The following is a 15,976-nucleotide window of genomic DNA, read 5'->3' as shown; positions in this document are numbered from 1 at the left end:
CAGTTACAAAATAAACAAACACCCCTCCAAAGATTCAATTCCAACCTGCTCCGGAAACAGCGTAAACTTGTCCACCTTGCTGGTGGAAGCGCACTTGCTGACAATCGTCGGAACTTCACCGCCCGGAACCTGCACCGGATGCAAGTCCGCCGTCAGCACGATGCTGCAGGTACTGGTGCACTTGGGAAAGAGATGCGGTGTGATGGTCAGCGTCTGGGGCCGCTCGCTGGCCGATGCCGAGCTGGAGTTGTTCGACAGGCCGGAATCTTCGCTGCTGGTGGGTTTGGGCGGGGGTTTGTCCGCGGTGGGGGGATCGCTAGGGGAAAGGTTCGGCTGGAAACGATGATACGTGGCCGACACGTGGGGTTTAGAAATTGTGTGGTTGTTGCGAATTTGGGGCGAAGGACGTGCCTGGTGTGGTGGTGACTGAATCTTACTTTATATGAGATTTTGTTATGTTGAAATCTTAAGTGTAATTTTCACTTTTATTTTATTTTTGGAAATTAAAAAAAAATAAGTTGCATAGCTTCAAAACGCATTCTCTTTTGAGTCACTCTCTAGAATTTCGCTCATTTATTCGAGATTTTCTACTGTTTTTATATGAAAATATAAATAACAAGCTAGAATTAGAACATAGAACATTTTAATGAAAAAATCACGGAAATGCATAATACATGTTTAAAATTATTATAAAACCATTTCCAGCTAATTGCACTTAACTGAAATTTTTAGGTTGCAGTTTGCAGGTTATTTTTGCGCCCTTATTTTTCTGGCCGTTTTGAAAGATGGGGAGTTCAAAATGTTTGAAAAATATTTGCAACAGCGTGGGGAGCATTCTTTTATTACTTTGAAAAACTTGATTAATTTATCAATAAAAGTTAATTTTTGAAAACTTTTTTTTTAATATTTGACTGAAAATGGTATTTTTTGCGCTAGAGTTTAGGATGGCGCAAAATCTGGTTCTAAGATATGCATTTTAGATTTTTTTTTAATCTAAAGTATTGTAAAAATAAATTTTATATTTCATTTTAAGATGCAAAAAAATGCAATCGAAAACTACTTTACACATTTTGTGTTAATATGCATCGTTTTTAAATTGTAGGAATTTCAAAGGAATTTTTGTTCAGTTTTTTTGGTTTTAAAAAATACTTCATGAAGGAATAGCGCCAATACAAATAAAAAAAAGTGCGCAGGGCTGAAAATGTTAGGAAATTAAAATTTTGTGAAATTTTCTGTACTTTTTCATAAAAATAATTTCTAAATTCAAAAATCAAGCCCAACACATGAAAATGTCCAAAACTAGTGATCTAGTTGACTCTTTTAAAAAGTTATTCTTGATTCTAAAATTTCGAAATTAAATTGAAAGAAATGAAAATTTCGAACCAAAAGTTTTTGAGTTATCGTGAGTTGAAAAATGAGGGCTGATTCACTGATAAAAACTGATTTTTCACAAAATTTAAACTTTAATAAGCTGTATCTCAGCAACCAGTAGTCCGATCGACAAAGTAAAAATAAAATACAATTGTAGGTCAGCTTTTGAAAAAAAAAAAGCTATCGCAGGGTACATTTCCTTAAAAATATATACCGTAAACTGGGGTGACTTTGATAGCCCGGGGTGACTTTGATAGGTTTTTCAAATGCCCGTCAAATTAATATCTTAACATTTTTGAAAATTTTGAGTATGTAAGCATTAAAGGATAACTTATTATCGAACATATATGCAAAAATGTGACTGTTCCATTGGATGTATCAAAATTAGTGACCAAATCAAATTTCTATCAATGTCACCCCGGGCTATCAAAGTCACCCCAGTTTACGGTATTTAAATTGCAAAAAACTGAACATTTTTCGAAAAAAATCACCATTTAATCAAAAATGATGTTCTAAATTCTTTTTTCCGGATTTTTTTTATATTATTTTTTTCGAGACATTTTGTTTTTTCATGTCTGTTGCAGACCTATGATCCAAAAAGTCAATTTCTTAAAAGTTGAAAAGTTAAAAATAGTATAAATTCAATTTAATTCTGTTTATTTCTTTAGTTAGTTAACAATAGTTTTTGTAAGTGCAGTACAGATTTTTGGGGGATCCTTACAGCTGTGACTAATACATTTATCTCAATGGATGAAATAGTATAAATTTAACTCATTTTTCAATTCTTTTGTGTCTAAACACCACTTGTTTAACCACCTTTGAGAGGTGAATTGTGTAATTTGTTTATCTGACAGTACCAATTATAATATGAAAGACTTGTACATAAAAATACAAAATTTAAAAAAAGTGCATTTTTATTTTTAAATTATTTTATCATTTAAAAAAATTTAATCGACAATAAACAAGTATGATTTTTTCCACCGTTAATGACCGAAATTTGTCTATTTTTGATATTTTTTAAATTAAATGATAAAATAGACATTGCATGTACATTTTAAGTTTTTAAAAAAAACATTTTTTTCCTGTGTTAAAAAGGTAAATTAACTTGTAAATATAAACGAAAAATATAAAATTTACACCTTCCAAAATAACTTTCAGCGGATTTTTTTATTTTCAATTTTTAACCAAAAATAATGCAATCGGACAAGATTTTGTCTCAGAGCCAAATAAGTTCCAATTATTCAAGGTTTGCTAATATTCGTCACAATTCACATACCAAATAGAATTTACTTATTAATACCATATTTCATCATAAAAAAAACTATAAAAGTTTTTTTGTTCAGTATGAATTAGTCAATTTCTGTCTTTTGCTAAATTAATGCTTTAATCAAGGTTTAACACAAATTTAAGTACTTTTTCTTACATCACTTCTTTTGTATACATATTTTAAAATTATGTTTAAAAAATTTCAAGGAAATTATATTTAAATTTGAATAATGTACAAATTTAAACTTATTTTGATAAAAAATAACAGCAGAAAACTTATTATGTAACAAAATAAGAAAGACAGCTAATCGAATTTTATGTTGTTTACACTTAAATTGAGATTTTAATCTGATTAGAATTTATATTATTAGATATTAATGATAAAAATAGTTTTGTGCAAACACAAACATAACATTGCTCACAACAAAATTTCATAAAATCACTATATACTGGAAAATCAAATTTATAATCCACGTTTTTTTTTGTTTTGGTATCTCTTAAGTATTTTAACATTGAAATATGATTTTTTTTCCTTGTTTCCTGATATAATTTATCTTTAAAAGGCTCGAAAATGTTGTGTAATGCCGATTTTAATTGGTCTCAGTGCTCTTAAGAGCATTTTTTCAAATAATTAATTCAATTATTTGTTTTTTTTTTCACTAATTTCCTCCATTTTTAGTTGATTTTGCTGCTGCAAAGTTTTTTTTCGTTCGCAGACAAAATTTACTTTAGCTGAACACTCACCACAAAAAAGTTTAAAAAGTAATAATTCATTGGCAGTCACCACACCACCTCCCAGCCCACACGTCCTTCCCCTCACATGTTGATCCCGCGTTCTGCAGGACAATCCACCCTCACCTGTGCCGCAGCAGCAGCCACACCGTCGACGGCTGATTCACCGAAAATAGCACCACCACCAACGACTTTTCCCTTGGCATTTGGAGAATTATTACAGCAGCTTCCTTCGGCGGCCGAGTCGGCGGTGCTAAATTTATAGACCACCTTTACCGGTGCCGGTCCCGAAGGCCTGCTGGACAGGTCTGACTCATTTGCGTCGTTTTTGGCGGGATCTTCCGGATTGGCGGCTGGTTTATCACAGTTGGAACTGCTACCCTGGTGGGACAGGGTCAACTGGGCGTGGACCGTCCATTCGGCGGTTATTTCCGGCGGGGACTGGGGAGTCCCGGATGTGGCCATTTTCTGGACGGGGGTTTCAGTTGACGTTCACTGCGTTGCACATGTTTTTTTTTAGTTCACTCACTTAATTAGTAGTAGGCTGTGTGATCTTCCTCTTGCTCTCTTTCTCTGCGAAGAGTAGAAATGGGAGAGTAATATTCTTTCATGAAGGGCGTCCCCGCGATGCAAAAATATTTATGCACTCAACGACACTGACTCTTCGTCGTCGTCGTCGCCGTTCTAGTGTTGCTCAAGGTTTGTCCCACCATCGAAGTAGGCCACAGACGTCACGCAGACCTGATTTTCTCTGATGGTTCTGAGATATGGCGGTGACACGCGAAAGTACCTGCAAAACTGCGGCCTACTGCGATGACGATTTCACTTGCAATTGTTCTATTCTCGGCCGAGTTCCCCAAATCTAAAACAAAACACACAGCTGTTGAACCGCCCAACTTCCTGGTGGTCGCTCGATCTTCTACTAACATCACACACATTTCCACCACAATTAGCGAATCAGTTTGTCACAGTTGCCTCTAACAAGGGTCGGCCAATGGCCTCTTTTTCACCAATTACACGCCACTTTTAACAGATCTTGTCCGTTTTCTTCCCCGCCCAAATAGCCTACTATTGTTGTTCGTTACTTTCGCGACTTTAAAATAGTGGCCAAAAGATCATCGCGACGAGAGTCGACCAACCGTTTTTTTTTTTGTTGGTGAGGAAATGTTATAAATAGCTGACCAGAGCAGAGTGAGAAGTAGAGAGAGAGTGTAAGAATCAATGAAACAACAAGTGCGTTTACGCAGGGAGGAGTAGAACATGGTTTCGAGGAGGAGAGACGGGACTTATTAAACAAACATGTTTGCTTTGCAACAAACTGCACCGGGTTTACAGAAGAACCTGCTGCAAAAACGCTGCGGGGCAGTGAGTCACCTGCGGGAAATGGTTTCACGAGAAAGGTGGATGCTGTGAAGAGATTTTGTAGCAACTGGTTGGACAATTTATTTGTGAGTAATATTTTGAATCAGGAAAATGTAAATTTTCATTTGTTGATGTGTGAACATATTTATTTCACATCAATTTAGGTAAAATCACAGGTAAAAAAGGTAATATTCAACCATCACAATGATTAAACTTCCAAAAATCAAAATTTTTAGTTTGTAGCACGTTTTTTGAACAAGAAAACTTTTTAGACAGACAACAGTCATAAGAACTGCTGTTCAACTTGATTGCTACCACCGAACACTACACAGTTTAAAAGTTGAATAAAAGTGAAATTTAATAGAAAATAATCAAAATTTCACGAGTTCATAATGTACAACAATTTTGTTGTTGAAATTTTATAAGTATACATCAGAAACAGGTAACATTTTTATATTTTCTATTAAATTCAACTTTTATACACAATCATTTCAGTAAAATTACGTAAAAGAGTAACATTCACCCATCAAATTATCAATTTCACAAAAAAAAAACTTTTTTTAATGTGTACAAATATTAAGGAAATAGATTAAATAAATACAATTTATTGATTTCTATAACATAAAGAGCCAAATAGAAAGGTAATTAAATCTTGTGCGCATCATACAATTGAATTAAAAAATAAGTTTAGATTTGTTTAATCTAAATATGAATTCAAGAAAACTTTATTTTGCAAACCACATAGTAAAAAAAATCTTGGTAATAGTACATCTGCAAGTGTTGAGTTTTTTAAAGGTTTTATGAACTATTGTGTTTCATATGTTTATAGGATCTTGAGAAAACTCTGGAAATGTAATATTACTCTTTAAACATATACATATACATCTCGTTTCATGTAATTTTACTTATTCAACATAACGATGCCTTTGTGTTCTCTTGTACTAAGCTTGCTGGTTTTCCTATCTAATTAGCATAAGAGAGCGCAGAGGCATCGATGAATTGACGTAAAATTACATCGAAAATTATGTAATTTTCGTTCATCAAATTTTGGAATTTTCTAAATTAATCTTTTTTTTTCTGCGCAGACAAGACTCGCACTTTTGACAGTATCCAAGTCTCTTGATAAGATTGTGCACAGTAAGAAAAATCGTGGTAATATTATATCTGGGAATGAGAACTTCTTGTATGACTGGAAAAGTGTAATTTCTCATCTAAAAATGAGTAAATTTACCACGTTTTCGTGCTACAACAGGTTAAATTTAATTGTTTTAATTGATTTGTAATTTAGCTCCTTTGATCAAAAAAATCAACAAAAATCCATTTCGAAATCAATTTTGAATCTTCAAAAATCATAAGAAAGAAAAACATTTAAATTTTCTAAAAAATCCTGTTATGAAAAAAAAATAAGAATCGACATAAACTTTAACAAATATTTGCATCGGCCTAATAGGTAAAGGATAATTATTGGAGATTTTAAAACAGGCCTAATACCACAAAAAAAATGAATAAATGAAGAAAGTCATATACAAAAGAAGTATTTTTTTTTTCGTTAAACGACATATAAAAAAATAATGCAAATTTAGGTGGCCAAGGGATATATTTTTTTCAGAAGAGTTGTTGCAAATGAGAATGGGCAATTTTTGTGAAAAGAAAGTTTCAAGAAATCTAACTTTTACCTTCTAAAAAGTTGTTGAGCGTACCAATTCGAGCTGCTTGGCCATATTATCAATAGAATCAGAGTTGCATTCAATAAAGAGAAGTTTTATGTAATTTTTAAAGGAAATATGCACAAAACTTTAAAATTAACTAATTAACTTTTTTTCCATGTAATTTGCCAACTGAATCGGAATTTTCTTCAATTCGCAATTCGCAATTTTCAGTGTAAGAACGGGCCTTGACCGATCTTATGCACCAGGTTCCCGACGAACACGCACTGCCTTTACACCTACATCTCACCCTTGCTCTGAGTCAGTACGAGCAGCACGCTAGAACACGCTTTGAGTGTTCGTGCCAGGCATGCACACCTTCTTTTCCGGTTACGCATTTTAACTCGGCCGGGAAAAGTATATTATTAAGGAAAAAAACAAAGTTTGTTACAGCAGTATCAATTGGTAAAAAAGAGTGGAAAAGCTTTGAGAGATAAGAGAATCAAAAGTTAGTAAAATCAAAATCAAATGATTAATATAGAAGAATGAATGAAGAAGTGAGAATCAGTAGAGCAAAATAAAAATAGGAGATAGGTGATAGCTGAGAATGAAAAGAAGAGAAACCCCGTTGTGCGATGCTCAGGTACATCCACAGCAGTTGACTCAACATACTGCGAATCGAAACAATACCGTCTACAATCACAAATTACTTCCCTTTCCCACATTGTTGCGCCCCTTTCTTTTAGCCGTCTCGACTCTGAACCGCGGTGGTCAAAGGTTTACGATCCGTTTCCACAGGCCACAAGCTAGGTCATCATGAAAACCAAGCCAACGTGGAGGTAAGAAAATAGGACACTCGCAAGGAACCAGAGCTATACTGTTCTGATCAAGATAATTCGGATGATCTAACAGAACTACGGATGTAGTTAGTTACGCTCCTTCCAGGATGTTCCTTACGTGGACGTCAACCGAAGAGCACGCAACAAGGTTAGTGCCATTGCATGCTCTTAGGTATCAATCCTTGGCCTGCAATCGGAATTTTCTTCAAATCGACAAAACATAAGTTTTTAGTCATATTGAAGGTTAGTTTTATGAAAATACACAGTACTTTAATGTTTGACATTTTGACAAAATACAATAGAAATAATATCTACCAAACAGCAAAAAAAAAAAAAAAAACATAATTCAGCGTCCTGGGTGTAAAATGAATTTGGTATTATTTCATAATATTTATGTAACATGCAATAATTTCAGTCAGTAAAACTACTTGACCGAAATGTCAAGCTCATATTTTCTATAATCATTGTACGTCTTTTATTGAACATTCAATTGTTTTTCCAAAAAGGTGCAGTGCATGCTTTTACATGCGATTTTACTTTAAATTATTAGGAATGGTCTCATTCTTCAATTTCTCTTTCAATCTCTCAAGCATTGGTACGTGAAAAACCATTTAATTCTGAATAAAATGTGTAAAATTTCAATAGTGAATGAAATGTTCAAAATAAACTAAATAAGGGGAAATTCTCGTATGTTTGGCAGGTTAAGCACTCGCTCCTAACTCTATCCTATTTGCTGAATTAGCTTTAATTGAATGTCAAAGTTCTGACCTGCCAACATAAGAGGCCCGCTGGAATTAGATGCTGTTCCCCTATTTATCCGAAATCGCTAAATTTTCGAAGAATATGTTTAAATCTCGTTTACAAGAAATTTAACAAAATAGTTCACATTAGATCAAAATTCCATTATTTTTCAAAATCAGACACAAATGCTCATCGAAACTCCACTCTCTCATCTCTACAATGTCACGTCTGCCAACCAGATGTCTTTAAATTCTACAAACGACGACGACGACGGCGGCCACGAGCACAAATGTCCAACCACATTGGCTGATTAAACCGAGTGGCATTTCCCAACATCATAAATTTCTTCCCACTTTGAAGTTCGTCTTTTTTTCTTCTTTATGATGATTTTTCTTCCCGCAATTGATAACATCCAACAAGTGCAACAGATGTGCAATTTATTATTTTGTTTTCATTCTGGATGGCGGTGCGGTGAATCTGCACTCTTTGAAAAACGTGGCTCCCCGAAAAATGTGACACCACTCAATCATTGTCGTTAGAATCGTTTTTTTCTTTTCTTTTTGTCACAACCACTCTACATACACAATCACAGACAAGCCATAAATCCGTTGCGCACTCAGATTTTCGTAACGTTTTTTCACAGTTTTCCACTTTCTTTTCCCCTCTTGAATCACTTGTTATCTCTTCCTTATTTTTTAAATAAATGGTGATAAATTCCACCAACGCTGCTCAAACCACACACACCCCAATAAAAACGCTTGAATAAATGCACTGGAATTCACATTTTGGAATTTCCGCGAGGAGGCAAAAACCGGCGCGGATTCGATCTCGCCGACCGAAACAATTCAACTGACCGACCCGAACCGAACCGACCACGATCGGAGGTCCTCACGCGGCCAAGACAAAACATCCGAATGGGTTTGCTTTCGCTTTCGACGACGAGCATCGCATGTGAATGGGACCAGCGAAAGAGAATGAAAGTGACGATCACGCACGATCGCACGAAGAAAAAAAAAACGAGCACGATTTCGTTTTTTTCGGAAATCACGAAATTGACGACGTTTCAATACGAATCGATAAATCTGTCAACGGGTGTGGCCAATCGGGAGTGGATTTTTTAAAATCACAAACTCAATTTATCTGGCTCGTTTCGTGCGTGTGGTTTGAGATAATCGTTTTTATTTTCGTTCGACAGATCGCTACCGAACCGATCATCATCTGTAGTCGGGTACTGACGACAAGTCGAAAGATCGAAAGGATTGCAGCCGGTAATGGGTGGAGGGGGAGCGGGGGTTAAATGGGCTTCATAAAAATAAACCATAATTTTATAAATGTTTTCCAAAAATATTGGCCCAAACGTGATCAAAATTGGCCCAGACGTGATCAAAATACTTTTTACATTAAATGAGATAAAAAAACTATTAAATATAATTTAAGTTATAAACCTTAAAACATATAAACGGTTTATTTAGAAATAACCTTTAAAACATATTTGCAACTACTTTTTCACAAAAATGCAAAATTTCTTCTAAATTGAAACAAATGACAAAATCCATTGTTTGATAAGTTTAAATCCAAACAGAAAAAAAAATCAGCAATCAATGTTTTTAAATTAAAGTTTATATAATTTTGGAATCGGGATGATGTCAGCTATCCACTGCAACTAAATTTTGATGAAAATTTTGACATAAATGATTAAATGCAATGTTTCTCGAAAAAATACTCCTTTTTTTTATTGAAATATGGGCATCAAGTGATCGCAAACTTTAACTACATTTCAAACTTAAATACTTTTTTTTTGAAAATTTTCAAATTATTCACAAAACTACGTTTTACAAAAAAAACTGAACTGAAATTTTAAGATTTTTACAATATGGATATCGAATGATCAGGATTTTTTATACCTTTTAAATGTAATATTTTTTTAAATACTCGAAATTTTCACAAAACTACGTATTTTCAAAAAAAAAAAAAAACTCAGGATTGAAATTCGCAGTACGCAACTCAAGATTGTAATTATTAATAAAATTACACATTTTTCAAGAAAATATTCAAAATTTTCACGTAAAAGTGCTAAAAATTAAGATTTTTGCAAAGTTAGATTTTTACAGAACCAAAGTTAAAAATCAAATCAAATTCAAATTTGAGTTTATTTTATTGGAAAATACTCATAAATTTCACGTAAAAGTGATAAAAATGAAGTTTTTTGCAAAGTTAGATTTTTAAAGAATCAAAATTCAGTTTTTTAAATACGTTTTGTTTTTTTTAAGTATTTAAAAAAAATTAATTTCAAAGGTTTGAAAAAATTCTGCTTATTTGATATCTATATTATATTAATCAAAAAATGTCAGTCTTTTTTGGAAAACGTAGTTTTGTGAATAATTTGAGTTTTTTCAAAAAAATATTTATCTGGTTTAAAAAAAAAATAACGATAGCTTGATAGACTCTTATTGTAGGAGTTCAAATTTTGAGTATTTTATTTCGAAATTACGTAGTTTTGTGCTCTTGCAAAAAAAAAAAAAAACTTTTGAAAGGTATGTAAAATCATGTTAAAAATTTCCTGTATTTGGCAGGTGTGCGTGAAAAAATATTCATCAAAAATAAAGCGTGCCATTTCTAAGGGATAAACTTATTTGTTCACTATATTGTTAGTAAATTTCATGATTGCTTGCGTTATGTACGGTATGTCCACGCATGCTTCCTCCCCTATAGATTCTGTAAAATGTGAATCGTTCCGAATCCTCTCTGCGATAAACACAGTAGGGCTGGCCGCTGCAGTTATTAATATTGATAAGAAAAATGGGGCGAACTCTAATCACAAGACACAAGGTTAAAGTGCGTATTTTTCATTATTTCAGATTTTGCATCAAAGCACATAATTTTTTTAATCTGGTAATACTTAATTTTCATCCTGTGTTCACTTCTCTTGTATATATTTTCCTCTAAACCATTTGTGCTGTTTATAAACTTCTTTAGTTTTATTTTTCCAATAATATATTTATTCCTAATAATTCCTTATTAAAAATTAGATTAAATTTTCCGAATTGAATGCAACTATTAAGGGATTAAGTTGGATAAACTTTTGTTTAAAGTCTGCACTCTATTGATATACAAATTATTTCTTATTAAGGTTTCAAAATCTGGTTTCACCCCAATTGTCCCCTTACCCCCAAAAAAACAGTGGCAGCACCCACAACCCATCAGACGTCATCGTGATCTTTCCCGTGGCAGCATCAACATCAGCGTGAGGTGTGCACGTCGGCTTCTCCCACACGACACATTCATGGCGTCTTCTTATTGACGTCGACGGAGTGATGAAAGATGCTGCCAAAAAAGATGCTTCTTCCCCTTAACTCTTTGCATCCTTCTCATAATATGCACAGCCAAGAGTCGCGAGAGAGTAAAATTGCTCGATATTAAGTGGATTTTGGCACCTCCTAAAATTGGAAAATTTCGGGGGTGAAGAAGGCGTGAGGTTGGAATGCAATCCACTTCACCCCGATGACCACCCTCCCAATGTTTCTTAAGGTGCGGGTGTTATTAGGAAGGTGTTAAAGTCGGAATAGAAAGATATTGCTTCGGTTGGACGACACTTCTTGGCTTAGAAATGTTTACGAAAATTAAGCGTGGAATGTTGGTGGGATTATTTTCGTTTCTCTATATTGAGCTGTCAGTTGAGTTGAACGGTTTTTTCAGCTTCTAAAAATTACTTTTTGATTACGTTGTTTCACGATGGGAATTGACTGTTTTGAATGGAGTTGGGGGTGATAAATCAGTCAAAATTAATCTAAATTTTAGTTAGCAACTTGACAATCTTGGCGATTTTCGACCAATTTGCAGAAAATATTTCAACATTAATTCCGAGAAACATCTGTCCGGTTCAGCTCGGCAGTTCATAAAATTCCAAAGAAACATTCAAACCTGCTGCATTGTTTACCGCGGTGGTGGGATCTGTCTACTTGGACAAGACAAACATCATTGCCACAAGGTGAGACGACGCACCGCACCGCCTCCTTGGTCGAGCATAAATTTCCCACATTTTCCGAACTTGTTTCAATCATCGCGGAGGCAGTAAAGTTTGTACCATAAACCTCGGCTCGGCTGTAAACAAGGCGTAAATCTGGCCCCACTCTCTCTGTGTCTTTCAATGAATGGTGTGTGACGAAAAATTCATAAGATAGTTTTTCTCTCACCAAGCTCAGACACCGCACAAACTGACCGAACCAATGGAATGACATTCGGCCACTTGAATATTTTTTTCCGTTGCGGTGGAAAACAAAGGAAAAGTAGGGGAAAAAGATGCTCCACGGGGAAATCGGATGAGGTTAGTTTTCGAAAGGCAGTCGAATAAATATTATTTTAAGCTAGAGCATATGGTTTGGGGTTGACTATAAGGAACAAATCTGAATTTGAAAAGTTTGGACTACCTAGCAGGGAGGAAATGAATAGTTATCATGAATTTACTTAAACAATTTAGCCGTATTTTTGAAGTTTAACAAAAAATTGCTTGTAATTTTCGCGCATGTTTTCCTACTTTCATTTATTTGAAAAGAATGTGCTTTGCAATAAAAAAAAATATATATTTGTGGATCGAACATTTTATAAATTTATAAAAAATATGACTCTTTCAGGATATACTTTTCGTATAATCTTCAAAATAATTTTCCCATCATTATCCTGAAAAAACAGATTTCACTAGAGTTCAAAATATTTGCAAGGAAAATAAAAAAAGTTAAGATTATTTTCAATTTTACATTTTATCACTGAATGTAAAATATGTTGAAAAAAAATTAGAGGTCGAAAAAATACTTTTGAATCAAGGCTTGAAAGTAAAAATCAAAAATCTTTAAAACTTGAATAGTTTGCGATTTATTTTTATTTGGATGAAACTTTGTCCTTACACTTTAGGGACGGCATTCGAAAGAAACGACGACTGTTGGTATCCAACTGATCCACGAAGCGAAAAAAATCACCGGGCTCCAGGCGGGACATTACATTCTATTCCTTTGTCCAAAGAAGCAATTTTTCATAATTATGTTTTCCATACAAGTCTCCATATTATTTTGGTCATACAAAATGGGTATGTAAATGCATGAAATTCTGTATCTTGAGAAGAAATATTTAGATCAATTTGGTGTCTTCGGCAATGTTGTAGGTTATGATTAGGGACCACCCATAAACCATATGGACACTTTTTTTTTGAATTCTCAACACCCATACAAAAAAAAACTCTTTTGTATGGAGCATGGACAATCGCAGAAAAAAAACCCTACTCACTCCTAAAGTGTCCACGTGGTTCGAATTTGCAATCGAAAAATTCTTCCTTTTTTTTGATACGATGTTCCATTCTCAAGTTATAGTTATTTTCCAAGTTTTGTTATTTTGCGTTAAAGAAAAAAAAAATCTTGAGATAAACACCACCAGCAAATATTTTTGAAGAGTTGAGAAATTTGCGGAAAAGTTGTCTTGGCCACAAACAAATAATAACAGATCGTCATACAAAATGTTCAAAAAAGCCATAAAATATTCAAAAATCTGTAACTTGAGAATGTTGTTTCTGACCGAATATCAATCCATTTTTTAAAAACTTTATTTTTGAATTTGTTAAAAGTATAGCTTTAAGGGGTTACATACATGTAAATCGTCAAAAATCTCAGAGGTTGGTATGAGCACACAATTAAACTTTTTTTAAATCTTTTTGCAGGTCATTAAAATGTACATTTTCATCTATTAACAAAACAAATATGAAGACATTTGGATGTACCATTGCCGAGATATAGCTATTTTAAATTAGCAGTTTAAAAAAAAACGGGTGCCACGATATCTCAACACTGCTTTGACCAAATCGGCTCAAAATTTTGGTGAAGACTCGTTAAACTGGTCATGTGTGCATGACGAAGGCCGATTTTCAAATCATAATTTAAAAAAAAGATTAAAATATTTTTATGTATTTCATATAAAAAATCGTTACATTTTGATTTTTGTATTTAAAAAAATCGTAATTTCAAAATCGGGCTTCGTCATGCACACGGGATATGTCTTGGGAGTCTTCACCCCAAATTTCAGCCAATTTGGTGCACCCATAAATCAACCCGGTGTTTAGAGAAAAACGTTCACAAAGTTTGACAGTTCGCTTTGCGCAGCTGTGAACTTAAATCGTCTCTTACTCAGTTCAGTCACGAAATACCTTCATGAAACTTTCAGGAGTGATTGAAAATCATCTTTTTAGTGAATTAAGTGAATTTTTCTGTAATATGACATTTTGGAATTTTCTACATGTATGTAACCCCTTAACTGAGCCAAATGGTCAAAATTCATTTGGTAGAGCTCTTTTGAAAACAAAAATCACGAAAAAACACATTTTTTTGAAAAAATCATGATTCATGAAATCTTAGGAAATATTCCACTGATTTTAAATAAAACATTAGTTAACAAATTACAAAATTTAAAATCAATCGTAACATTTGAAAAGGTAAAAAAACACAAATATACAAAACATAGTCCTGCAACAAGTTACAAAATGATAACTTTTTCAGCACGCGTCGTATATTTTTCCAACGAAGGTTTGGCAGTTTGGAAAAATGAGTGCTATTCTGAAATTTTCAGCACTGTTATTTTTAGTGAAGATAAGTAGGCAATTTTGTCACTATAGTATGACAAGAAATTGCTAAAATGCAATGCAAATGCAATTTTGCATGTTGTTTCTAGAAGCACTCTACCCATCGTAAACCAACTATTTCCCTTTCCTACCTATAATTTTTCAACAACACCAACCATCTGGTGTTCCGCGGTACCACTATTCGGCAGGGGAAGCAATTACTAATTTACGTCTGTAACAGATTTTTTCCTCATAACTCGAACGCTTCCCTTGTTAGCCTGGCGACTAATTTGAGGTGGTTTGCTACCGGTCAACCGCCAACTTGTAAAGTGTCGGTTTTGATTTCGAAATGCACCCGCGGCATTGGCACGTTAGTCATAAAAGCAAACGGGATGATTTGCTTTTCCGTGTTGTGGGTCACCCCAAACGACCTATTAAATGTCAACGGTTTATTTTTGGAAATTTTTCATATTTTTTTACGAGAGTTATGTCACTGCTCAAACTTCGCAACAAAAATCAGCTGATTCAAAGTAGCGTTGCCGGAAAATTGGCTGTCAATCCCCCCGAAACGGCACGCAAAAAAGTTCGCTTCCTGTTGGCACGTATTTATTTTTAAGTCTCTAAATTCACCTTAAAATAAAACATCCCATTAAATGGCGCGTACGATCGGCGACTGCCCCCACAAGTGACACCGCAAAAACAACAAAAATCAATCCACTTCAGCAAACGCACCCAGAGAAAAAAAGAATAAACATCCCGGTTAAATTTGAGAGAATGTTTCATGTTTTACGATCATTTTTGGCGCAAAAAATAAACAGAAATCGCACAAACTCAAACTAACCTCTTCCTCCATTCGAAGCCGCTCCTGAAGTTGCCATTCCTGTGAGGACGACTTTTTAGATTTGGACGACTTGCGGCGAATCCAGTTCATATTTTTAAAGGGATTTTGGCGCGAAATTCAAGAAACGCACCCGCGAACGCGCAGTACTTTGGAGAAACGATCGCGCGCGACGATTGTTCACACGGTAAAACAAAACGCGACGTTTTCCGGCGACGGCGGCGCGATCATCTGGTTTCGCGTTTCGCGATTTTGTCTCAAAAACGTTGAGATTTTCGAGGTTGGCGCGGATTTGGATTATTTTTGCGCTCTTCGAGCGGCGCGCGAATCTTTCGGAACGTTTGGCTGCCTTTTTTCTTTGCTTGCTTTGGTTTTTGGGGTTCGGAGCGGAACAAAAGCCAAAAATAAAAATCTTTCGAACTCTCGCGTGATAAACAAACCGACCCCAACATAGTCGGCGTGTCGTTGCCATCAGTGACATGGCGTTGTGCGATAGGGTTGTCAAAATTTGTTGTTTTCAATCAATTTCAAAAAATATCCAAAAAATAAAATTCATTTGACGAAATTATTTTAACAATAATCT

The 15,976-nt window shown here is 34.4% G+C and overlaps 1 protein-coding gene across 4 annotated transcripts in view; it reads right to left on the bottom strand.

Moving 5' to 3' along the window:
* LOC120424424 (serine/threonine-protein kinase N) overlaps positions 1-15,976 on the bottom strand; it is a 153,681-nt gene that overhangs the window by 24,366 nt on the left and 113,339 nt on the right. The window contains exons 1-2 of one of the 4 annotated variants that reach the window (XM_039588540.2): positions 3,496-3,902; positions 46-333 (exon numbers count right to left, since the gene is read on the bottom strand). The exons of the other annotated variants lie outside the window; for them this stretch is intronic. Coding sequence (XP_039444474.1) covers positions 46-333; positions 3,496-3,834 — 627 coding nt within the window. The 5' untranslated portion in view covers positions 3,835-3,902. Of the gene's footprint in view, positions 1-45; positions 334-3,495; positions 3,903-15,976 lie in introns of those variants that run through there. 4 annotated transcript variants of the gene reach the window in all.

This window comes from Culex pipiens, chromosome 3, assembly GCF_016801865.2.
Source record: "Culex pipiens pallens isolate TS chromosome 3, TS_CPP_V2, whole genome shotgun sequence".
NCBI classification, from domain to species: Eukaryota; Metazoa; Arthropoda; class Insecta; order Diptera; family Culicidae; genus Culex; species Culex pipiens.
Note: the sequence above shows the minus strand (reverse complement) of the source record. Positions and strands in the feature narration are given on the sequence as shown.